Raw genomic sequence first — 27791 nt, 5'->3', positions numbered from 1 at the left:
GATTAATGAACAAGTAATTTAACGAAATAATTTTCACAAGGATGATGAAATCGATTGGGAAATCTATTATGTATGAAAGTGTTTATATTCAATAGAGAGATGTTTCGCGGATACTTATAAACGTTTGATAAACTTCATTACTAAATATACATCGATAACGCAAAACCGAGTTCATCGATCTTATCCGACGACTAATTTACATTTACATTAAAGCCGCAGTTACATCGTTGATTGTCTGTCATAAGTGCCGGCTTTGGTACGCCTCATAATGAGCATGTCTATCACTTGATAAACGCGTCGTTTATAACAACGACGCGTAATATACAATCTGCCGTTGATAACGGGATAACGGCATAGCATTACCGTGATGTCATTTTATTGCAATTATGTAAGTCAGTGGGAAATACACGGATGTATATACATATAGATAGAGGATCACGTCGTTCTAACAGATTGGATTGCATGGCAATTTACGCAAACGAAATTGGCGTACTCCGTCTTCATTCTTATTTCGAACGCACATTGATTTCCTCTGAGAATTCCACGCTCGCACCATTTACCTATTCCGCTTCATTAATGCAGCATGCTTTCGAGTAGTGTCTCAGAATTGCGAAAAATACCCGAGCGCCACATTGCACCCTCCCAACAAATTATGCAACCGCAACACGTTGATCTATTCCACTGACAACTGACGTCAACTGACGTGTAGATACGGAGACGAGAATAATTCGCTTCTATCAAACTACCTCACGATCGTTTTCCATGCATGCGTTGAACCTAACAAAAAAATTATGTCTCAAGTTGTCGTTCTTTGAAAAGTCAAGGAGTTACGTGACAATATATTTCAAAAAAAAAGGGCAAGCAATTGTAATAGAGATAAATGTTCATATGCAAGAAAGCTTAGCGATTAATGGATGATGGTAATTGCAACGTTTATTTCTTGACGATGTGCAATGATTCATGATTATTTAATGTAAATAAATCGTCTCTCCAAGATGTGATCAAGATGATATACTTTTCACGTCAGGCATCGCTCTGCGCGCAACTCTCTATCGTGTCACATTCCAGGGCGCCATAAATGCATTATTGAAAACGGCTCGGCCAATGGAGATCCCTATTTCACATAGCTCCTCGATTTAATTAACGCGCCACCGGCGCGGCGCGTCGCCGGATCGCTTTTCCCGGTGCATTCGATGAAGCACGTATTCCGGGCACGGTGCGACCCCGATGTTCTCCAAAACTCAATTAAAATTTCCAGTCGGAGGCGAGCGCGCTGCTCGAGGGCGACGCCAGAGCGGGTATCGCGGGCCGCGCGAGGAATTTGAGGCACGACGTGCAGCGAAAGATCTCGAGGCTGCGCCAGGATCGCGCGTCCTCGGAGGCGTTCCCGTGCAGCGCGAGCAGCGTCGAGAGCCTGCCGAGCGGTAGCGGCTCGAGCACGCAGGCTCTGGTACGCGCGGGCAGCAATCACAGCTCGATATCCTGCGAGGACAGAGATGCGGTCAGCCCGACATCCATCGGCCCGGTCCTGTGTCGAGCAAGGGCACTCGTGGACTACACGCCCAGTCCTTACGACAAGGACGCGTTAAAGTTCAAGGTCTGTCTGCGTGATAATTGATCTACGACCAAAATTCCACGCGAAACTCTGTAACCGTTAACGACGCGACAAATTCGTCGTAATTACCCGCAAGCACGACGTGTATAATTGACGATGTACCTCTATGTTCGTTACTACTCGTCATTTTTTAATTTGTTTTAGTGGAAATTACATTGAAATCCGGGATGTCTTTCTTTTTCACGCTTTTTATCGGCTTCTGTTTTTCAAGCCATCTAAAGAGGAAATTTGATAACAATGATAACGCGCGATTCGATCGAACGTATCGTGACGAAATGGTTTCCCTTTACTAATGCTCGCGTGGCAACGTTGTTTCAGAAGGGGGACGTAATCGATGTGGTACAGATGAACAAGAGCGGGCTGTGGAAGGGCGTCGTGCACAACAGGATAGGCCACTTCAAGTTCATAAACGTCGAGATACTGAACGACAGGGTGCCCAGACGGGGGGAACCAGAACGGGGCAAGTGGGGTCAGAGATACAGGCAGAAGCCGGGTTCCGTTCAAGAGCTCTTGCAGAGAATGAACCTTCAGGTAGAGAGAAGGAGAGAGAGAGCGAGAGCGCGAGAGTAATATCTTGCTGCAGCGCTCGAACAAACTGATTCGCATTTGCATGGCGTCGAATGCAAAGTAGAGAACTTGCTTTTATATATTTCTTTATTCGTTGTCCCTATCGCACTCTTGTTCCCCGTCATCCCTTCTCTCGCGTCCTCCCGCACCATCGCTTTCCAGCTTATACTTTATACAACTTGCAGGTCCCGCAGACCGTGACGAGTCCTTTTTGTTCGATTCCCTCCTTCCTATTCGTCTCCTTTTCGCTCTCCGTCTCTCGCTCCTTGTCTCCGCCTTGCTCATTTTTATCCTCGCCTGTTATATACGTCCCGATATTTTCTTTACCTCCTCTTGGTTGTTCATTTTCCTTCTGATTTATCTCCGACATTTGTTATGTACGGAATCTCCCGAAAATGCATTAAATGTTCTTCCAATTGCAAACATAAAAAATGAAAATTAAAAAAATTGGCGATTCTTTTTTTACATCAAATTATCAGTTGAGACTAATACATCTCAAGAATCTAAATGGATAACGAAATCTTATTTTAGTTCATTTTCATTTTAAAACTCTATTTTTATCTTAACAGAAACTTTACGCGTATAATTAAGACTTATTAATTATATTAATCTTAATTTATTATATATTTAAAATTCAACAATACTAATTATATTGACGTCAATTTTATATTGCATATTAGAAAAATTTTTAATTAGTGCTCGCGGTTCTTTTTAGAAGAAAGAATTGACTCTAAATTTGTCACAAAATATACGACTGAAAGCACATCCGGTAATTCACTCGGATATTATGTATAGTCTCGCGATTTGACGACAGATTAGACTTGATCGTGATTCACTGTCAAGAGGCGTGCCTCGCAGAGTCTCTAGAGTCGAAGGTACGGAAGCGACAGGAAGGGATGGGACGAAATGATAGGGCGAGGAGTCGCTGTACCGGAAACGTCGTTTCCGATTCAGGAAGCCGTGCCACTTAATTAAGCCGCTATGATCGATCGCTTAATGAGCGTCGCAGATTTGTGTGCGCCTTTTCAGCGTCCCGGTATACACTTAATTGAAGCCCGGAATGGCCCTCTGTGCGAATTATATCAGCGGATGGAGATCCAAAGTATCTTCTTCCCGGCTGATTGCTCGAGACCGTCATTAAATCTCGCATAACTGTACAGTCCGTCTGAGATGTTTGATTATGGAACATCTAAGAGATCACGCGGTACTTTAGATTCTTTTGAAGCGAACCTCGTCATAATTATGATGCCCTTCCGTATTAAATTGAACTCACTGAGATCTCTCGTCCTATTATTTGGACTTTGGACATAGTTTCATCGTATTGAGACATGCATTTTGCAAAGAACGCTTTTTACACACGAACTACACAAGCTAAATAGAAAAAATTACATTACGGAATATAGAAAAAAAAAACACTTTTGGTTTCTCTCTGAAATTTATCTTTTATCGAGATTATATCATTTTCACGATGCGTTATCCATTTTCAAATCATGAAGATGTAACGTTTAGTTCGATCCTTTCCAATCGAAGTGTGAGAAATGTTGCTGAGAAGGGAGGGAATTCCGTAATCTTCTTAAGGATAATTTTATAAGAATTCCATAAGCTTCTTCCAAGTGTATTAAACCGCGAGCGCGTTTTTCATTGTACAAGTGAGCTACTCAAAGCTCCGTTAAGATGGGAGTAGCGTCTCAAAGATGAATGTTTCGCTCGCGCAGGAACATATTCCAGTTTTTGTGCTGAACGGATACGAGGATCTGGAGCTCTTCAGGGAGTTAGAGGCCGCGGATCTGGACTATTTGCGTATACATCAACCCGAGCATCGTGCCAAGATACTCACCGCCGTGCAACTCCTACACGATCTTCAGTGTGAGTATACCGAACGTAGCGGCTACATATGTATTATTCACGTCTCCCAAAAGCCCCTTTCATCATTGTTGCTATTTGTCTTGCTGCATACATCATGTTACAATTAATACAAGTTATACATCTTTTAAATCACGCTGTAATTTCATGTAAATGGGATAGCTCTTTTATTATTTAACTTATTTAATATGAAGGAGATTAAAAGTGTGATAACTTTAAACTACTAAAACCGCAGACACGCTTTGTTTTTCAACTTTATCTTTATTTAACTTTATTTATTTAAGTTTTTCATTTGTTTTTTTTTTATTTACTTTTCAAAAATAGAAATATTTAAAGAGATATCGAATCGGTCATGAAATCTCACACACGCACACGCTCTTTTCCCACCTGACCTTACAGCGGGCAGCGAGGGTGACCTGGCCTCGAGTTCAGAGGGCGACGAGGTCAGTCGTCTGGTCTTAACCTCCGGCCAGACGTCTGGCCACTGTTCCCCGTTTAACCGACGCCAGTTCCCACGGGACTCCGGCTGCTACGACGCGCACAAGAATACAACCAGTCGACGTACCATCAGCCCGGAAACAACTACGACGTCGACGAAGGTGTCGAGAGAGAACAATCTAGACGGCGCAACGGCCGCCACGAAGAACACCAACAGTACTGGCGCTACGGATGGCGGTCTACCTGATCCGAAGGACGACTTTCATCCCAATATACCGATTTCCGGCTCGGTGGCGAGCCAGAAAGAAGGCCAGTTTGAGAAGTCGCCGTTACTGCGAGGTGGCAACGTGCGGTACATCGCGAAAAGGGGCAATTTTGGCGACACGGTGGTGATCGAGGATGCCTGCGAGAGCAGTCAGAAACTAGGCGGCATGGTCAAGTACATGGTCGGTGGTACCAGCGATCTGGGCCTCGAAGGCACCGGCAATGTCACTGGGCTCAGCCAGCGCGGTTGCCTCAGCGAGAAGTCCAGCGACTCCGGTGTCAGCTCGTCCAGCATTAGCTCGGCACCTCCGCCCAGGGACAAGGTACTCGCTACCGCCAACGCCGCGTCGGATTCGCCGACCAAGAACTTAGGTAGCTTTAGCAGAGCGTCGCCGACTTCCCAGGGCGGTAATAAGAGTCAGAACAACGACGGGAGTTACCAATGAAAAGAGCGGCAACAAATCGATAGACCGGCAAGACGCGGCGCGACTTTAACTCGAAGATAAGAGGTACAAAAATAAGGGGATCGCGCAATTTTTACCGACAATGGAGCGGCCTTAGTTCGGATTTAGAGGGTTACGCGATCACAATCGTCTTCAGGCTACGGTGCCTACGATTCGTCCACGAGATACTTGGGCAATATCGGGATCATGAATATTTCGTACATTTTATATCCAACGAGAATTATCGTTCCCGAATAAGCGATCCTGACGAGCGTAATACTTGGCAATAAGATATTTCTTCCATTTCGGATGACTCGCGGAGTTAAAGCAATTCTAACGAAATTGCTAATAGATAATAATTGACAGTTGCCGCTGTGTCCGCTCGTTGCGACGATTAACGTGCTCTCAATCGGATCTCGACTTATTTGCGAAATATATCTCGCAAAACAATATCTCATTTTCCTGTTATTGTTGTTGGCAAAGTACCGAGAGGGTCTAAACTTTATTTGATAATTTTTGTCATGAGCGCGAATGGATCTCTCCGATATTAATGTCGGGGGAACATTTTGTTACTCCGTGTCTTTGGACGCGCAATGGGAAGAATTTCGCGAAACGAGCGAAATTCTAGCAGTTGTAACAAGGGCTCCCCGGAGCATCGGCGAAGTTTCTTCGCGTCTACGTCCGCGTTCGGTCCAAGCGAGATGCATTTCGAATAGCTCTCGGCATCTTGAAACCGCCAAGTCACATCGCGCCTACATATAGCCGTGTAATTAACAATAAGTGAATACTATGTGATACAATAGCAATATAACGATCGATTAAATTCGAATAGGTAGAAAAAAAGGGAGACACAACGGCCGGCGACCATCACTTGCGTTGCGCGAATCGTCGTCACGATCCCATTACGTACAATAAATAAAGACGAAAGGAAGAGGAAGAAAAAGAAAACACGAACGAAGATTCGATATAACGTTATGTGTCCGTTAGTTTTGATTTCGCGTTCGATATTATCTGTCGGTTTCATCATCGTCTGGGACGACCTCGCGATTAATCACTGCAAATACTATATAACTCGCCCGACGAGGGTTCGTCAAAAACTGCCAACGTTATCAAGTTCTCGTCTCTCGTTGAACGGCGATCTCTTATCGTATATTTTGGACTCGCTCTTTGTACGTTCGTTCGATCTCGTCGCGTAGAAGACGCGCGCGAACGAAATAGTTACGAGTCATCCCGAGACATTCGAGACAATTTTTCGCTTTTACGCGGCGCGCAAACTCGTGAGGATCCATCTTATGCGGTAATAGAGAAATAACGAATTCGATTATCACAGGATGCCTTACGAGCGTTTTTTACTTAGTTTATTTACGCGACTTTTCAATAAAACCCCGGTACTCGAACTTGCGAGGAGATATCCTCCCACTTACTTTCCACTGTTCGCATATATAATTTTATACGGAATAGTGCGAGAACCTGAAGTCTCCATGGAATGCGGCGCCGATTACGCCGCATTCGTCACTCGAACTTTGCGTACTATTAACGACGGACAATCCCCCATCGTCGATGCGACTCGTCAGTTTCTTCTATACGATGGTAAACCATGTACATGTGTGTATATTGACCACGCCACGGGAGGAAAAACGTTGAAAGTTACAGAGATTTTGTATGTACATAGATAAATATTACGCGTAGGACTTAACGATGTTTTGTATTGACCTTGCCCGTTTGCCAAAACTTAAGACTATAGACTATATACATATACGCGATATACACATTATATCGTACCGTTGGATCTTATGTACATCTCTTGTATAGTGTAAAATCATAGATGAATTTTATGAGACGCGGGAGCGCAATCAGAGAATCAGGGCTGCGAGAAACAGGTACGGGAGAGGCCAAGAAGCCCGATGGGATAATAATAAATCTTAAGTAATAATTTAAGCTGTTACGAGACGCAGCGACGACTCGACGAAGAGCATTATTAATTAAAATAGGAGAAAAAAAAATTTAAGTACACGAGAGAGGAACGCGCGCCCGCCGCGAACGTACGATCGAAACAATATCGGCGGATAGCTTGCGGAAGCGATCAGTGCTATTAAAGAGTTATCGCGATATCGTATTACGATAAACGCTACAGTCACATATTGACAAATTAATTAAAAAAGTATCTGAAAGAACAATTGGTGTTCACGATTTCAATTATCTCATATGATCAAGAGATAACAATCGGCAAGTGTTAAGCAAGTGTATGTATAGCTTCAGAAGAACACGAATGAATAAACTAGATGGCATGAATTAACATGTATTGGAAGTGAGCCAAGCACGGCGATATTTCCATATAAATTAAAGTGATCGATAATTCGAGATTAGGAAACTGCCGCCGTGTGACTTCGATGTTTATCGTATTTAAAGTATTATCGCGATAACAAGCTATTGAAATTGAAAGTGTTTCGCACGACACACGTACACTTTTTACACAAATATCTCGCCATCCACGTAACGTAGAGCGTGCTTCTTCTGCAATGTCATCGCGCTGTCGATCGCGATCCACGAGGAGCGAATCCGAAGGAGGGACAATGAAATACCCAATCGGCCCGGAAATCGGCTGTGATTAGACCGAACGAGTAGAGTCGCAAGTTGCTTCCATCAACGTCGAGATTGATTAATGCGATTAACGCTCGATCGCGGCCGCAGCGTACGATTTTCGTGCCGAGACCGAAGTTTCGCAATATCGAGATTTACGTCGCGTCCCGCCCGCGCATAAGCTCCATCAGCGGGCACTTTTTTTATCGAGTGCGATGATCCGACGATCCGAAAGAGAGGGAGGGAGGAGGACGTATCCGATAAACGGTACGTCGATTTCGGTGATGTCTGCTAGTTTATCCGTTCCATCGAGAGTACCAACATGTGTAGAGAATGAGTGAAGTGGTTGTTATATATATATATATATATATATATATATATATATATATATATATATATATTAAAGGAAGGGCTGAAACAGGAGGGATGAGAGGGTTGATTGAAAATTGAGTATGCGCGTATGTGTGTGTGTGTGCGTGTAATGAAGAGTATGTGTGTGTATGAAAGAGAAAGAAAGGGGGAGATAAGGTAAAAGCGAAAGGGACGACGCGATGTTAAATTTAGTAACGAGTTTATGAGAGTACGAATAGACACGATAGTGATTTTATTTAGCTCGGGAGAAAAAAAATACGCAGCATTTGATGTAAAGTAAAATTCATTCTAATCGTAGACCCAAGGCGCAGTAATCGAGAAAAATAGATAATTTAAGCGTACCTTAAGAGGAGAAGCGAGTCGTTGAACGAAAGAAGGCCTATGGCGTCGCCTCGCACGACCCTCCGAGACGGCGAAGCGCGATCGCTTAGATAAATTTATTCGTCGATCGAGAACGCCACAAGCGCGGCGCTTAGGGTCGAATGAGAAATTAAGCGTTTACGTAGCGGTCTAGTCCATTCTTCTCGCGTGATTAACGAATATAATGTACATAAAGTAATAAAAAAAAAAAAAAAAAAAAAATGATGAAGAACACAACAGATTCTAGAGAACGGCGAGACGCGGGCGCGAATTAGCGCGCATCGCCGTTACCTTTTTATAAGCTGATTTTGTATTTATTGATTAATTGCGGGGTTTATAGAGATGGTCACACACAAATCACACGTAATTCTCATCGTCCCTCGGTTCTCGTAATGATTTCTAACGATAAGTGTTAATTTATTGACTGTGAATAGAAATAAACGATGGAAGAGATTCAAATGAGAATCATCTCTCGTATACCTGCGCGTATTTCATTTCGCGAAAATCACGCCTGGCAAACTTCCGAATCCATAATCCGGCTTATTATCCCTCCAAAAGACAAAGGAGCAGCTACGCCAGTAAACGGTAAGTGCTTCATTAAGATAACATGTATAGCGTAATCTCAAAATCCTAGCGCACTAAGCAACGCTTAATTGAGTGCAAAGATTTTAAAACCAAGCCGTAGAAAGGCATTAATAGCGTAATATATAATTAATGCGTAAGTCGTCAACAAAATTATAAATATTTTATATCGTTATTTCACACGAACAAGCAGACGGTCTCTGTTTCTTTATAATTTCTCGTAACGATTTATATTAGACTGGTGTTAAAAGTTTCTTTTTTCATCAAGCTTTGTATTAAATAAAATTAGAAAATCAAGTTCTTCAAAAAGGGGATTGAGAAATTTCTTTCTGGAGGATAATTTTCTTTGAATTTCACTGAATTTTTTTTAACTTTATAGGGAAAATATAACAAACTTTTTGGACTAAAATCTAATAATGGTACACATTTAACGGATTTTGCGCAACTGCGCTCTTTATGTATATGTGACGATTCGCATATATACTGAATTGATCGGCGAAGAGCAATCGTGTTGTTTAGTTTTAAACAATGCAAAGCAAGCGAAAGATTCACGGTAGCGGCAACGCTCTTTTTTGCGGCCGCAATTTCGGGAAATACCCTTCGCTCAAACGGAATAATTAGACGGTTTCTTACTCGATTAACGAGCTTCGCTGACATTAAGCGTCGCGATGTCGTTTCATAAAGTACGCGACACCAACTCCCGCTTTAACGCTGCCACGCGGTGCCATTAGCGGGAAAAAGTTCCGGATGACGGACGACTCCGCGTCCGCCGCTGGTAACTCCGCGCTCTCGCAAACTTCGCGCTTTGGTTATCTGCCATTACTTGGCAAGATCCTCTTATTTAACTATCCGCCTGCGCTCGCTCGCTCGCCGTTGTTCGTAATGGTGGAAACTCCGGGAGGGAGAGACGCAGCCGTCTCTCGCAGGCACTGGAATGGTCCGGACCTAGGGATCGTTATTCCTCATCGCTTCTCATGGATTAAATTAAATTATAAATGTACATTTTACGCATCGGTCCGCAAAGAGCTTGCCCGCTGTCTCTACGTGCAATTAAATATCATCGTCGCCCCGTGTCTCCGTACTGCTAATTACAGGTAATTAATGGCAAAATCTCGCAATCTCATTAATTCTCGCATGCATTAATTGACGTACAAAATTGTTTCCGTTTAATTTCACCGACACGTTCTCTGGGGCACATATCGTGCCGGAAATACGTCACCGACATTCGAAGTTGGTCGCGTCCAACGTCGGCGTCGGTCGTGTCGTAACGAGACGATCGCACGAGAGACAGATAGGCAATCTTTCCGAAGAAAGTACGATAAAAAGCACTTAGTAATGTATGTAAATGCACCCCCCCCCCCGAGAATCATTCCGAGTGTTACGGCGTGTACGTGTTCATTCGTAAGCTTCATTTCGTACCTCGAGGGACAGCGGGGGAACTTTTAGTGCGCTAGATTATGGCGGTAATAACTCGACGAGTTTCTTTACCCGCGACTCCGCGGTCCACGCGAGCAAATTCTTCGTCCCCCGAGGGTGAGATCTAATCTAACTTTTAGGGTCGCGCGTCGCGTAATCACGACGGTTTCTGAGTAATTCAGTCCGGCCGCCGTGAATTCAGTTACGTATCTTGCAATGTATTACCCGCTTCGTTACATCCCGTTTCACGCGAAAAAAAAAGAAATCTTTTATTTCATGATACATTGCTCGACAATTTATTTACGACGTTAGATGCTGCGCTGTTGTTACAAATATATGTTCGCGATATCATATTAGTTACTCGTACAAAAATCAACAGATGTGAAAGCGATGCTGCAAATTTCTAATCGATTAAGTCGTTACGGGGAGACGCGTTTATCTCAATCTCACCGTTATCTCAATCGCGTGGAATTGACACGCGATTCGTTGCCGTAATTTTAATAATATAATCGAGTCCCGCCGACTTCGCTGTAATTTCTTTTCAGCGAGATTTATCGCGTGAAGGATACGCGCGGCGGAGTATTGCGCGTATATATTGTGGCGTGCCACATAAATCGCGATCGGACATCCACCTCCGTCCGTCCACTCCAACCGATCCCGGCGTTATCAGTTGCGCGATCGGGCAAAACGATCGGTTATACTTCGCACGGGGACTTTTGTGCTTCTTGCCCGCCCCATAACAACCTTAATTACTGTCCACGCTAATGAATCAAGCAAGGAGATATCGCTATCGGCACCGCGCATAGCTGAGAGCCGGATGAAGGCTCCGTTGCGAGAGATTACTTTACACCCGAGGCGAGATAAAACCAGAGCGTCCATTTTTTTTCTTCTCTCGCTGTCTCTTCCCTTTCCTCCCTTACTCCCCTCCCCTCTTTTCACGACCTGCGGGGCGTTACGTCGAGAAAAAGCTGCGATCAGTTCATCTATTTCTATATTAGAGCCGGCGAGATGACTCGTAAATCACGTCTCTGCGTAAGCCTGCCGTACGTGCCACCCTAAATAACTACATTCTCTGTGGCATTAATGAAAGCATTCCGATCGCCACAGATTGCCAATGGAGGTAGCTAATATCCAGTAATTGCAGATCGCCTTTTGTAACGACGATAGCCTCCGGGCATGCAATATGATTTCGCGATGCGATGGCCGTAGATCGTAGTTATAAGTTACATACGATGCGATTAAGTGACAGGAAGACAGCGTTAAAGCATGGTTCGTGTGATAGCAGCTATTCTTCATAACACTTGCAGATATATTTTGCCTTTGGATCAACGCACATTTCTATATTTAAATGATATATGTAAAATAATATCATATAATAAAACATATTAAAATTAAAAGAGGAAATAAATTTAAAGTTAAAAAATTGTTGCAAACGAGATAGTGCGTCTCTATTGTAAGACGCGCAAGCTGTTTAAATTGCAAATTAATAAAATTTATCTAGAAAAATTATTTTCTTTTTACTATGATACACTTTTATGCATGTCTGGTCTTCTTGCTACAAGTACAAATATTTTAAAAATTTGCAAATCGTAATATTAGGTGGCCTCGGGCATTTCTCGGACAATACCACGCGTATTATTATATATATATATATATATATATATATATATATATATATGTGTGTGTGTGTGTGTGTACCTGCAAATATTTGCTTGTTTAGTGTCTAATTCGTTATTATCGGACTTGGAACTATCCACATAAGTAAGTACCTGAAATTTCCATAGCTTGCCGACTAATTGGACCCTCAAAGGCGGAATCCTGGTAAACTTTGATAACTAGCCGCACCTTGTTGAGCAACTATTGTTCTGCTCAGTTTGCGAGCAACAAGTTGGGCACTGATAATTAGACAAGTTAAGACAACTATGACCGTCCACAATCGTTAGCCGATAATAGGATTAAACGTACTTACAGGAAGTGCCAATATAGGCGACAAACTATTCTCCACATCTCCTTTATATATATTATAATTAAATAATGATTTTAACACCTTCCTCCCCGGCTACTTCGGAGATTTCATTCAAATGCATAACATGGAAATAAATGATTGGCGTCAGGACATGCGCCTTAGAAAATCTTTAGTCTTACTTAAAATATTAATTATTGATAATGTTAACTCAGCAACGTCAAAGCGAAGTTTTGCAGACACAACTCATTTTCGTTCTTTTGTGCTTCTCGAAAAAATGTAGCTCTTTTTATTTAAATATGTTCTCTATTGAAATTTGTTAAAAATACAATTGTTAATTTTGTTTTGACAATAAAGCGACGTGGAACATCCATATTCTTATAATAATATTCATTTTGTTCCACGTCGCTTTATTGTCAAAATAAAAGGCTTTTATTGTAGTAAATACAAAGCTCTAAGCACACGACAATAGAGGACGTGTAAACGTATGTAGCAAACTTGACACTTGAAATATCAATCATATGTACGCCGCGGCTCATCATACATCCGGGATGTGTCTCTTGGCGCATCCAAAACGAAATTCCACATGCGTTGAATCATGAGCGAGGATTATATTTACTTACGGCGTTCTGTCTCATAGTTTCTCGTTTCTGACAGAATAAAACAACATCCCATTAATATCGTGATAGAAACGTAAGGTCGTCGTGCTATACGACGGATAACGGGGAAATTCGGTGCTTCGTATATCATACACCGTGTTATCACCGCCATTTGCAAACCACGGTTGTACAGATCTAAATTAATAGAACGCTAGATAATACTATACGCTATACGTCGGTCTCGACGGAAGTTGGTACGCACGCTCTCGGCGCATAGCGCTAAACTCATATAAGAAGTTAACGCGGAACTTGTATCTTCTTTAGGAGAGCTTGAAGTTTCGCGAGTTTCAGAAAATACTCTTCTCTCCACAATCCGATCCTAAGTATGAAACGCCCCGCATAGTTTATTCTTATTTCCTTTTCTCATATCCAGCACTGCATACGTTTATAGAGTATATGGTAACTCCTTGCGTGTCGCTACTTCCTGCGGCGAAACCTAGCGCAGCGGGATGTCTACGCGATACACTGCATTTTATTCTATTTTATTCGTCCTATATCAGATTTTTCCCGATGTGCGTCACGTGACGAGACTGCCGCTGAGATACGAATGTAAAGTAATGATATCCGGGTTTCGCGGAAGCGGAATATTTGATATCGCAGAGAGAGAGAAAGAGACTTACGTGTATACGTTTTTTATCCGATCCCGTACCGACGATTTGACATTTCTATCTTCTAGCTATTTTTTTTCTGGAATTACTATTTTATATCAGACTCGCCCGGCGTTTTCACGTGTACCGCGTGTACGCGTCTGCAACGTCGAATGTAAGACAATCAGGAGCGCACGGATACGAAATCAGCGTATGCATAGGGATGCGAGTGGTTGATTTCCAACGCGCTATTATCGCGAAACACTCGAGACGCGGAACGCCAAGAATGATACTTGACTTCTCTTAGCATCGGTAATTACATCCGATCTACGTTAATTAGTACGCCGCGGGTTTTAATTCCGGCCGGAGTGCCAATATCTATCGTGTCTGGCACACGTGAGTGTTGTTCACGATTGAGAATTCGAGAGACTCTAATTAGGACGTCTGAGCTGCTGTTTCATTCCAGACGACTCGCGCTGATGTTGTATTTAACGGCAAAAATCGCGATGATTAACGGCAGGTATTTTTGATATACACAACTTTTTAAATTAATAATATCATAGGAAAAAAATCTTGATGTCTATAATTAATTTTATTGTTTAAATTATTTATTTTAAAAGTATGAAAATATATATATGTGGAACAAGTTTTCAAAATTCTTCTTAAAAATTTGTTTATTAAAATCGATCTATTTTGCTGCTTGTCGAATTTTAGGTTGAATTTACCGACATTCAATGGCGATGAATGTGTTATAAAACGGCAAGTATGTAAGAAACTCTTTCAACATCTTTTTACGACGTTGCTGAAAGGGTTCCTTCAAAAGAAAATTATTAACGTTAAAAAAATAATCGCGACGCGATAAGTCATGCGTTCTAGTTTCGCGTCGAAGCTTCCAACGAAATCAATGGTCGGTCAATAATAATTTCATCTTCTATCGACACGGTCGTACTGTAAAGAGTACGCCGCGCGTTAAACACAAACCAGTCATTAATAACGTAGAACGTGGCACCTTTAAGGCTCGCGACCATAAATTCCGCGGCCGCGACAGAAATGGCAGTTTATCCGCGGCACTCGAAATCTAATTTATTTCACGATGCGAGCATATAACGCAGTTAATAGTGTACGCGTCTGGGTAGCATGTGCGTACGAGAAACAAGAAGATACAATATTTATTGAGCGCGCCGCGTTCAGTCTCGCATCGAGATGAAATCGCACACCTCGCATCCGCCCTTGAATCTTCTCTCGCAAAACTTGTCGGTCACGTTAATAAAGCAGGCGCGTTTTCCGCCAAGATTTTCAATCTACGCGCTTGCACTTGAAAACGCGGCGGCGAATCGCGCGGTAACTTTCGCTAGGCACGAAGAGCACGATGTTCCATCAACATGAATAATTATCCTCGCGCGCAGATATAATAACGTTCCACGAAACTTGCCGATGCGCGGTATATCAACTGCAGTTTCGTTACGCCGATAGATCCCCGCATGGCGCGTGCTTGGTTTGCTAATTAATTATTACGTTTTAAGGACGGCACTCTGACATTTCCGGAATACAGTCAGCTCTCGCGCGCGCATATACGTCCGACCAGTCACGCTAGTGCGACTAGCACGACAAGCACGTGCATCAATCTGCGCATTATTGTAATAATACAATGTGATATCAAATATGCAAAGCTCGTCGAATACTATACGAGCGTGCCATTATAGTGCCATTACATCGACGAGACGGTAAACGAGACAGCGAAATAGAAATCTTTAATGGTATACGTTCTGTATCGCGGGATGGAGAACGGACACTCCGTCTGTACCCCTTCTGACAATTTTCGTTTATTCCCCGAACCGAGGCGGATACCCGCATGTGCTTGGGGAACATCAAAGGGATTGCTACGATACGAAGCAGATGCGAAGGGTGCAGTCGCTGGAAAGGATGCCGAAGTATGTTCCTTATGTCATTTCGCGGGACAAAATCGTTCGGGGAGAAGGAAACGATTTAGGAAAAAGAGCACTCTAAAACGCGCTGTATATGCGCGTTTTCCATTTTTCCAGTGAGAACTAATTTTCGCTCATAGACACTCGCCTCCGGTAGAAATTGAGAGAGAAAATCCGGTAAACGAAGATTGAATTTGAGAGTTATCTATTATTATAAAGCTTTGTTCGTTTTAAAATCGAATGAGACACGCGAACTAGAGATATCTTTTAAATCAGAGTGTTAAATAGAAATATAAATGGAGATTAGAGCGTACAGATATAAATAAATACTTACAATTTCTGAAATTATATTAATGATGAATATGGAGATAATTTAGAATATGATATGATTTAATATGATATGAATAATGTGATATGAGTAATTTGGATTTATTTTATTTTTATCAGTCAATGAAAACTAATTTTATTATTTTTACAAAGTACATATATTACGGCAATTAAATCACTCAACGTTTAATATTGTTCAATTACACTCATCTATCAAGAATCATTCTTCTTTTTACAGCTAATTAATTTATTTAAATTTTTTAGTATCTCTCTCTCTCTCTCTCTCTATATATATATATATATATATATATATATATATATATATATCACGCTTAAAATAACAGCTTAAAATTACATTTTAAATTAATTAAATTTAATTTTTTCTGTAGGAAATTTTTTTTCCAATAAACTTTGTACTCTATGAAAATTAACGGGCTGGCGTCAGTATCAAAGCTATAGTTTTAGTATAAACAGCAAATCAGCCGAATTATCGATCTCGTGATGACAGCTCCCGGATGCGAGCACACATAAGCATTAATTAGTAGGAGCGAGAGTTACCGGAAGTGCGGATGAGCCTGTCAATGAACAAGCAGTCTAATTCGGCCATGCTAGCGCTTTCGGCTATATACATACGTGCGACACACTCGTGCGAATTTCCCATGTGAGCGTAGACACAGAGCACAAGTGTACACAGAGCACGTAAATGATACACAGCGTGAAAACGGACGCATTCGCGAAAGGACAAATTTGTAGTACAAACTTCCAGTTTCGTGTATCGTAAAAGGGGAATTGCAACTGTAACTACCTCGCGTGGGTACAGAGGAAAAACAGCGAATATTCTCAACAAATTGTAATAAAAATGCAGATAATTCAATTCAAATAATTCCGTTTTACAATAATTCGATTTGATACCGTTGATAATATAAAATTTTATTTGATGCATAATTCAACTATATAATTCATCTAATTTGCGATAATACAATATTTGCCTGGAAACTGACTTTTCCATCGGTACTGTTGAATTAGCGATTTGTGTTACTATTTGAGATGTTCAAAAATTAGACTGAATCGATATTGAATTAAAGTGACGAGAAAATATGACTGAAAGGACATCTACAAAGAAGTGCATCGCGTGTAATGACCAGTAAAATCTATTATCCTTATATATCATGCATAAAATAAATAACCTCATAAAGCTTGTGTTAACTTGTCTTATAAATCACTTTGATGTAGCGATTATGGTATATTCATCGACCGAAGATGGTGCAAGAAAATATCGATATGCCTTCGAAGCAAGCGATTTATATATATCTTAGGATAAGGTAAAGACGATTTTTTCATCTATAGGAAATCCACGGCAGGCGTCGATAACCACTTATCTCTGAGAGGAGTTCGGCTTCAAGGTGATTCGGGATAGCCAGGTCCCTTGTGATACGCGCGCATCTAAAACTGCCAATATTGAGGCAGGCTAAGTCCTTGGAAAATTGCTTTATTTATCGCGTAACATCACACCTATTACATGCTATCATCAATCGGATAACTCGGCGTTTAAAGTAACGAGACTTATATTATAATTTAAACGCAAAAGCAATAATTTTATCAATTAATTAGTTTCTAATCATAGATTAATTTAATTCTTTTCTAGAATGCTAGCACTATTTGCAATATAAATGAAAGAATATTTAATTCACAACAATTAATTGGCATTGATGAAACGCTTAATGGCAAACGATATATAATATACCATTTTTTTTTAAATTTTAAATCATAATTGATTCGCAATGCGTAATTCTTAATTAGAAATTAATTAGAAAAATATTAAAAAGCGGATTGCATATCCTTCAGAATGAAATGTATCACATGTCGAAGTAAATTAAAGTTCTCACGAGAAATCGTGGGAATGATATTCGCTTCTTTGTAAGCAACGTTAGATTACTTTGTTCATTTTCGTTCTTGACAAATATCCCGTATCTTTCCGGCGACTTTTTATTAACTAAACCCAGAGTCTCAGTGGACGAGAGTACGACAAAGCGATCCCGTAATATCGTCAATTGAATCCTCGTGGATAGAGTGCAGCGATTTGTAACGGGATTTTGAAGCGGCTGTCTTGCTCGGGCCGGATAATGGCGTACGGATTTTTCAGACTGACTGAAATCAGGCAGCACTGAAAGGAGATTTTGAAAAGGGATCGCTGGAAACGTTAACGAAATTGCGGGGATTGTGAAGACGGCGATAAAGGAGATAAACCATAGTATCCTGTGTAGGCGAATGTTTTATCTAATAAGCCAATACATATAGATGTTTTTAATATCTTTTTGATAGTAAGCTTGAATTGTAATTAATAATACATGTCTTGTCGAAAATTTGAACAAAAGATTGACAGGTAATTTTAATTTTTAATAATCATTATTTAACAAATAATGACTCTCATTGCAAGAAACAAAAAATATATAAATTGTTAAACTCGCGTATAATATGTATTATATGTTTCCAGATAAATTTATCATAATAGATTTATCTGAATAAAGAAATAACGAATTTTGTAAAACCCTCTTCAATAACTTTAATGAAGAAAACAATGAACGACAAAAATAATGATGATAATAATAACAACGTCATCTCCAAACTGATTATCAGACAAGACACACCTGAGAAGAGCCCTCGTGGTGACTTTGTGACTCAAAATTACAGCTGTATAAGAGACTCGGCGAAGGACGATCGACAAGGATTCTAACAACCACGCAGAGTACCCTTTGTAACCACGAGAGCTTTTTAATTAAAGCGCAATTCTACCGGCCTCGAACCTCCACGAATTTCGGCTTACGTGACTGGCGAGAGAGGAACAAATGGAAAACAAGGTATTTTCACGAGAAGTTATCATAGTCAATGTATTGAGGAAAACATTTTTATGCGGGAGAGCGCCTCGAAGCATGTCTGAGGATCTCGAAACCGCTGTGTCATTCAACCTAACTACATTACGCCTTTTCGTTATACTCACAATAGAACTTTCTCCTTGGCTCGTTCTTTTTTGTTCGGAGAAGTTTGATCAACGACAAAACCGATATAAACTCCCCTCTAAAGACGAGGTTTCTTAGCCAACGTTTGATTAATTTTTTGTCGTATTACAAGCGAAAACATAAAATTGTAGGATACCCAGACTACACGCGTATCTAAAAGATATGTCAAAGACGCCTTTTTTAAGGATGTCTTTAAGATTTGATTAAAAGATATCTTCAAGATTTTCTAAAAAAATTGAGAAATTATTTTTCGTAAAACATTTTTGCAGCATGTATAGATTTTATATTATCGAGTGCAACATTTATTGATATAAAAGAACATATGATGGTATTTAAAAACGTAATAAAATCTGCATTAATGAAACACTTGTGTGTCTTGTAAATAAGAAAGTTTCTCCACAACTATTTCTATATATATATGCTAAATACTTGTATATTAAAATATACTAAATACTCATATATGATAATCCCATAAACTAAATTTAAAAAATTTTAAGAATCGCAATTCAAACATAGAGATTTTATTATCTAAAACTCTATAAGCATTTTATTTTCTTAGAATTTCCTACATTTCCGAAACTTTTTTAAATTCTTTCAATAATACAATTTCGAGAATTTGAAATTTTAAATCGTAAAAATTAAGAGAATATCTACAATCGACAAAATTATATAGATTTTGGTTAATTAAAAAATATATTGACTAAAACAATATAAATTGAAAAATATTCAATATAATATAAAAAAATTAATAGTTAGGGGTACGATTATATAATTTTACTTGTAAGAAAGCTATAAATAAACTTATATTATAACACATTTGTTTAATTTTTATAAATGGTAAGAGCTAATTAGAAGAGAGCGATGGCATCTCATCCTACAGTGTCAGTGCCATATGCGCATAAATCACCGTGTGCTCGCTCGTCGCTGTTTTCCAACAGTTCTCTGTGACGAATAAAAACGTATTTTACGTCAAGAACTGTACTACTTGTTTGTACGTGACAACTAGTACGATTCCGGTTGTTGCATGATCATAGCCCGTCACCATGGCATACATGCGACATTTTAGCAGTTTATACAACGCTCTTGCTCTGCCTCAAAACCGAAACCTAGTCAGTTCGCGTGACCTGTAGTCACTAGTCTCTCAACTTCTTCAATGTTGCCTTTCGAACAATGCTCGTTAATCACTTATAACTTTCTTAAGTAGTTGCAAATTGTTACTGCATTAAGGGTAATTTATACGTCGCGTGTAAATTAACTCCTTGCGTTAAAATTTCACGGGAATTTCGCAATGTTCATTTAATACTATTAGGATAAGAGCAGAAACGTCTCACTTCCAAAGTGCTATTTTAAAAATATATTACATCACATAATTTTTTAGAAATAGACAAAATAAAAAAATATCTTTGTGCTTAAAATTGATTCACGTCATTTTAAATAATAAAGTTAATATACATAAAGTTGATTATACGTATGATTCTAATGTACGTGACATATTTATATACACATGTTATTTATAACTTAAAAATAATAAAATGCATCTTAAAGTTATAACAGCTATAAAAACGTTACATAAATTGGTTGAGAATTAAGATATTATTTCAAGCATAATAACTTATCGCCGATAAAGTTTTTCGTATAGCGTACAAATTCCCAAATAAAATGCTAATCGGCTCGTTACAAACGCGACATGGCTGTCAGCGGTATAATTTTATGCAAAGTCCAAATTATGCAGCTTTTTCTATCGTGAAGCTGCCAGGGAATATTAATTATCTCACGCTTGATCTCACGGTTTCTGGGCAGTTTTGAAGCTGCTTAAACGTCGTCGCGGCTCTAACGCAAGTTGTTATGAATTTCTCGCCGTTTACAGCGGAAAGAGAGAACCGGAGGTTTATAGGCAGGGAAAACTAGAGAGAAAAAACAAATCAAAGAAGAAGCTTGTAAGAAAGGGACCGTGCTCCTAGTCATCAAAGGAGTAATTAATACAACCCGATGACCCGGATATTCAAAATTAGTTTATTCAAGGTTTAACCGGTGGTTGAGCCCATTAACAGGTTTCGGCACGTAAAACAAAGTTGTCAGTCGCGAGAGTCCTGAGCGCAAAAGACCAATGCACTAGATCGCGATAACCTTCGACCTCGCCCTTCTACCCACCTCCGTATATTTAACTCGAGAATCTCTCGGATAGTCAACTACCGAAATTCCAAGCGGTATGCGCACCCCAAAATTATCAGGTTAATTGCCCGCGAGGACGCCGAGGACAATGCCGGTGCGAAATAGTTAAGGAACACGTACGATTAAGGAGAATATTTATTTTGATGATTATTATATATTGTCTATTATAATATAAAAAAGCGATATTTTGTGATAATATATAACGATCTTGAGAGAGAGAAATTGAAAGAATTCCGGAGAAAACGCTGTTTTGCAGATTGCAATTTTATATTTAAAAATTGTATTGTGAAAAAAAAAATATATATATATAATAACTACAATAAACATAATATTTTACTATATATCAGTTTTATGTGTCTTTTACATATCTTTTATATTTAGATAAAGAGGAGTTTTTTAATTATCATTTCAATTCTCTTTTGCGACATAAAAGCATTATTACGCTATGTTTTAAAATCAACCATATGTCGATGTTTGAAATTGTAATTTCAATTTTTCCGTCATTGTTTGTAAGAATTTTAATTTATTACTTCGAAAGGGTTTAATTAAAAAGCCACTATATCATTGAGTTTGTAGGAAAAGTCCGTTGGAAACGGTAAAATCAGAGCGAGCTATTTCTGGATTAAGAGAATAATTACTGAGAGAGGAAGTGAGATCAGCATACGATCTTTCCAATGTATAACTTCTACAAACAGCCGATCCACGATATTAAGGAAAAAAGATTGAGTGCCTGCTGCAACTCTCACTCTCTTCGAGGCTTCCTTCTCCCCGTCTCGTTCTAAACTACGCCGAAGGGAAAGGAGTGCTTTACATCAGGCAACACGAAGCGAGGAAAGCAGACCGAAGGAAGATAGAAGAGAGATGAACCGAGAAAAGGAAGATCGTTCAGGGAGAAAGAATCAGCAGTAGAACGGAGAAATCTATTCAAGGAGTCGACTCAGTCTCGAGACTGCGGGTTTCTCAGCAATTGTCTTTGATTCTTCCGGTTAATACGAGGAATCTGAATTCCGTGGGTTCTGGCCAAGGGAAAGAACGATAAGGGAAAAGTCTCGTCTGCGATTGAAGGAGTACTCATGTGTTTTCAAAACGAAACACTGGTTACTTCGCCCCTCTTTTTCACTCCCTCGCTGTTTCTCGTCCCGCTTGTCTTATGCGCTGAGCTAAGTGATAAAAAGGCCAATCAAGAATTTAGTAGCGTCGACCAAGGATGTCGCGGAACGACGACGACGGCGACGGGACATTTACGAAGCGGAAAGATTCAGCAACGTCCATGGAAATATCTCATCGATCGCGTTTGAGGAAATGTTTATTGCAACGTCTTCGGTAAAACGTATTTCTTCCCGTCGGCAAGCAATTTTTTTGTCAACGTGCGCGAAGTCGCGTCCGGCGTTCTTTGTAATTTCGGAAAGTGGGTGAGCTAAATGGATTGCGAAGACGTCTTGCGGACCTGCGGGCCTCCTAAAATGAATGAATCTGTCAGATGGATTTATGTGATCCTTTGAAACTCGTTGCCCCTGAAGATTTGTGTCGCCGTGCAATAAGAAGCTCTTACCGGCACATAATTTCAGGAACGCCCGGGCTCTCCCGTAATCGTTAAGGATTATCCCGTTCGACGTGTTCGCACGCGGATCGATAATCGAATAGCTCGATCACGTTTGACCAAGCAACGTTGAGCTGGCTGGTGTAATTGTATAACTGTGGCGAAGAACTAGCTTCTAAATCTATCTGGAAAGTCCGCAACTAAGGAAATAATCGACAAAGTAGAAATGAAACACTCGTGGACATTGAAGCTGATAAACTGGTTTCCTGTACGTTTAACGCTCTTCAAGTTCTCTTTGCTATGCAAAGTTGTGTTAACGTGCTTTTATCCGATTTTATGCTACTTGGGGATTATTCAGTGACAGGGAAAATTCCTGATCGTTCGACCTATATTAAAAGTAGAAAACAATGCCGACAATTACGAATAATTTAACTGCTTCTAAATGCTTTCGGGACGCGTTGCATTTTTGCTGAAAAGCTCGCTTCTGACGTTAGCACGTGCTCTCTCTACGGGACAGCTGCAGAAAAATTGAACTTGACATTTTGTCACTGTTTCGCACGGTTTCTAGTGACGACATAATTCGCGCGATAATCCGAGCGTCAAAAAAGGAAACTCATCGTTCAATCTACGTCCGGGCGGATAATCGTCATTTTAACGGTCCGCGCTGTTAACAAATGGAGCAGCGAAGAAAGAAGGCGCGTTAAGTTCCCTTTTGCCGGGCGAACAACTTCCGTCGAATTAGTACGTGCGATACGTCTTTCGGGATGATGGAAGAGCTAGAGAACGATTTTCGGTTCTACTTACAGCCCTCGACCAATTTACGCCAAAATTACACGTCTATTATTCCGGAGTTCTTTAACGTGTGCGTATCTCCGGCGATTTATGAGATTCTCCGGAATGAAGAAAAATGTGGCACACGTATTATAATCAGTACTACGGTTATTGTTTTAAACAGATGTTTAAAAGATCGATGATATATCGTCTACGTGATAACGTTTCCTGCTCCTTTGCCGAACAAATTGCGCGCACATGCGCCTTTTGTTAAGAATTTTCTCACGTAGAAATTATTTCGAACTTTTATACAGCTAGAAGGTGTTCAAAAATATCGAATTTCCGATAACTTACTATTAATGTTAACTGTTTTTTAGTGCAATGCAAAATTTATCTTTTAATATTTAATAAATATTGAAAGGCAACAAGTATACAAATACATAAATTAAAAATTTTATATATATATATATATATATATATATATATATATTGTATATATAATATTAAATAAAGACAATGCCATGCTCTGTATATGTACAATAATTCTATGTCTTAAACATTGTAAAATTATTATTGTAGAAAATTGTATCTATAATGGTTATTATAAGAAGCGATATTGCAAGATATCGATATTCTTAACAAAAATATCCGTGCACGTTGCAATATCAATATTTTTTTATACATATATACAATATATATAGTATATGACTTATGGTATTGCGAATCAAGAAGATTATCGATTTTCTATTAAACATAAGCGTCTCTAGCACAGACACGCACACATACATATGTGTATGTATGTGTTTGTACATACATGTTGAGCCGAAACCGATATGAAAGGCGCATATGCGCAGCCCGTGAATTCCATGGGGGAATTAAGAGAAACCCCTTTCTTTCCGGATACAGACTCCCCCTTTTCCGCCAGGCTGTGAGACCTTATAGTCTCGGTAGATGAAAAATTGCTAGCGGTCGCACCGCGCGAAATTAGCGACAGCAGAATGGAGGTGGCGAATGTGATTAATGGTACCGTAAATTAGCAGAAGCCATCAGCTGGCTGTTTCTTTTTCCGAGTTTCTGCAACGCGTCCTACAAGGGCCGCGAAATGAGGGTGAACTGCCAAAAGCAGCTTGCGGAAATGCGAATCCTCGCGAGATGAGAACGTGCGCAGATCAATAATCCCGGACTGTCTCCTGTCTTAATTTCCGAATGTTTTTTCCTCTCGCGATACAACAGAAATCTATCGATACATCGTAAAGCTTCTAAGTTTACTGAAAGAACGTTTTAAAAATAAGCATTTAATAATTGAAACCAAACGTGTGCATTCATAACATTTAAATCATGTTGTTTTACCATTATCATTTTACATTCAAGCGAATAGGGTATTGATATTCTTGGCTGCGTTAGAAACCTTTATTTTGGTGCACATTTATGGATGCACAACGAAGAAAAACTTTAAATGTTTTATATAAAGTAATAAAAATTAAGATTTATCCAACAAAATGTCTCCGTTTGCGCATGTATTTCATTATGGACATATATCTAAACTATTTAAATGCTTGAAACTTAATATTTAAGTCTTGAATCAGTTGACTCCCACGTATCTGGAAATGGTCTCTAAAAAAAGATAAAAAATTAAAGAAAAAATACACACGTTTGTAAGAACTATTCGAACAAGATATATCGACAAAAACGTGTAAACTGATTCTTGATTTGCATTTATTCTCTTAATGGTCTATCGTTACATCCATGCATATTTTACTATTATATTAATGAGTTTCATCATTGTAAAAATAATATTAATACTACTATTAACGGGAAAACATTTAATGAAAGAAAAGTAAAATCTTCTCTTAGAATAATTAATTTCATGATTATGAAACATGGTAGTCGTCATTGACTTATTGCCAAAACTATACGACTTCCGAAAACCATCAGGAAAAACGCGGGGTTAAAATTATAAAAAAAATTAATTTTTTTTTCATTGTAAAATTACACCCTCCCCCTCCATTTCTGCCTGCTCATATGCTTACTTATTCGTTCCTTACCTGAATTTTTAAAACTATAATTAATTAAATGTCCTTCTATTGTCGAAAATAACGTACCTATATCCCTACCTACCCTTACTTTTACTTATTTGTTTTCCTATATACCTACCCGACTTTTATCTAATTTTTACCCATATTCCTATCTACCCGTATCTTTATCCAGTATACCTATGCTACGACCGCGATTACCCAAAATCAGAAAAGCGTGCGAATACTTAGTTTTAAATCGGAACCGTTTAGAAGTTATATTGGGAGTTTAATTTAATTTACGCGAGATAGAGATTTCTAATTCGAGACGGCATCTTTTCCGTCTCTGATTATGTGCAGTATACAACATAACCTTACATACGGAAAAAAAGGTTTCGTGAAATGTGGACAACTAATATTTTTTTAGCTGCAAAAGCTATATTTTCAGCAATAGTAGCAAAACTTGTTACTATTGCTAAAAATATAGCTCTCGCAGCAAAAAAATGTTAGTTGTGCATATTTTACGACTAGATTTGCTACGGCAGCTAATTTTTTTCCGTGCAAATTTATCTTTACCTGTGTTTTTTTTTTAACTTTTATTGGTGTAATACACCAACCTACCTTGATCCTCTTCGTCTTCTTTTTTCTAGCCGTATTCTGGCTTCATATAACCAGAGACTGGCAGCAAGGAGAAATACTCCTGTTGCCGGCTAAGCATCACTATAGCAATAAGCGATAAGATTTTACGCTTTTGCGTGATGCGCGAAACACGAACGCGTCGCGAAGAGGCCATCACATTAATTAAATTAATTAAATACAAAATTAACAACAAACAATAACAATAATAATTCCATCAGTACGCGAATTAATTGCGCATTTATTCTTTATACGCGTTTATTCGTAGCAAATAAAATATATTTCCAGTAATTAAAATACATAATCGAATTGGAAATAAACAGAATTTGAAAGAAATCTCTATGTCAACTTGTGTTTTGATTCAAAAAGATTTGATCACGGTTATAAAATTTATTATTATATATAAACTTTATAATATATAGGTACAATAAAACTTTAATTTAAAAATAAGTGAAAATTGCCAGACGCGTTATCCAATAGAATCTAGAAGGCCTATATGCGTATCGATTCGAACGGTTTGTTGCTGAAGCTCATCTCAAAAGCATGCAGAGATGAAACATTCAGATGAATGACGTAAGATCCGAAAGAGATAATAAATTTCACACACAATTAGAATTGATAAAAATCTCTCTTTGTAAATTTTGCAAATTATTAAAATTGTTTTTCATACAATATATCAATTCAAAATTATTTTTAAATGTTGTGAAATTGAATGATTCTCTAAAATGATTACTACAAAAAATTATTTATTTTATAACAAAATATATATTGGATCTTACGTCATAATATTGCTACTCTTTAACTGGGATAAAATCCAGTTATTAATTACTCTACGCATGAATAAGCTATAACAGTTTAGACTAAAGTCAATGCGTTAAAATAAATAATAATAATTAATAATTGTAAGCTTGTTTTTATGACAAAAATCTATAAATTATATGAAATATGAAATACATACGCATGTTACCTAATACTAAAATATTTCTCATCATTTTATTATTATAATATGTATGTTTATATATAATCGTGATGCAAATATAAAACATTATGCAAATTGAAAGAATGTCTTACAATTAGAAAACAACATATATTATATATATTATTTTTTTGCACTGACTTATATAAAGTTTAATCCTGGATACATTCTTGTTTGACTGAGTATATTCTCGTATGCACATTAAATTAATCAATAAATACACATTAAAAATGTTAAAGAGACGTCCAGGATTAAATTTATCCTGATCTGTCCTAACTGATCCATTTTAAAGCAACGGATGTATAGAATGCTACTTATGTGTAGACCTTTGTATTGTTATAAAATTGGATACATTTATCTGGATATATGGTATGTATGTATATTTAATAAGTTGCCACACATCCGTTACCTCAATAAATATATTAATTCATCACTCACCGACACCGATGCGCAATAGCGGAATTATATCTGCCACGTAGCTACGTTGATTCTGTAACATATAAATATAAAATTTTTAATAAAATGGTGTTTAAAAAATTCAATGTTTTAAAACACAACTCCTATGGCATCAAACCTTTTATTTATCATTCAATTAGATATTTATTTAAATAATTATTTTCCTAAAATGATCTTTACAATAATGAGCTTTTATAAAACTTCACCACTTTCTTTCTAATTATTATTTCTAAATTATTGTAAAATAAAG

The 27791-nt window shown here is 38.8% G+C and overlaps 1 protein-coding gene across 1 annotated transcript in view; it reads left to right on the top strand.

Moving 5' to 3' along the window:
* Nucleotides 1-8724, top strand: part of LOC143898179 (uncharacterized) — an 86045-nt gene extending 77321 nt beyond the window's left edge. Inside the window, exons 13-16 of the mRNA XM_077407480.1 lie at nucleotides 1259-1597; nucleotides 1934-2146; nucleotides 3898-4048; nucleotides 4445-8724. Of these exons, the coding sequence (XP_077263606.1) occupies nucleotides 1259-1597; nucleotides 1934-2146; nucleotides 3898-4048; nucleotides 4445-5193 (1452 nt within the window). The 3' untranslated portion in view covers nucleotides 5194-8724. The remainder of the gene's footprint in view (nucleotides 1-1258; nucleotides 1598-1933; nucleotides 2147-3897; nucleotides 4049-4444) is intronic.
* The last annotated feature ends 19067 nt before the right edge of the window (nucleotides 8725-27791 follow it).

The sequence above is a fragment of the Temnothorax americanus genome, unplaced genomic scaffold (genome assembly GCF_048541705.1).
Source record: "Temnothorax americanus isolate GAGA-0224 unplaced genomic scaffold, ASM4854170v1 Scaffold22, whole genome shotgun sequence".
Classification (NCBI taxonomy): domain Eukaryota; kingdom Metazoa; phylum Arthropoda; class Insecta; order Hymenoptera; family Formicidae; genus Temnothorax; species Temnothorax americanus.
This window is presented reverse-complemented; position numbering and strand designations above follow the sequence as displayed.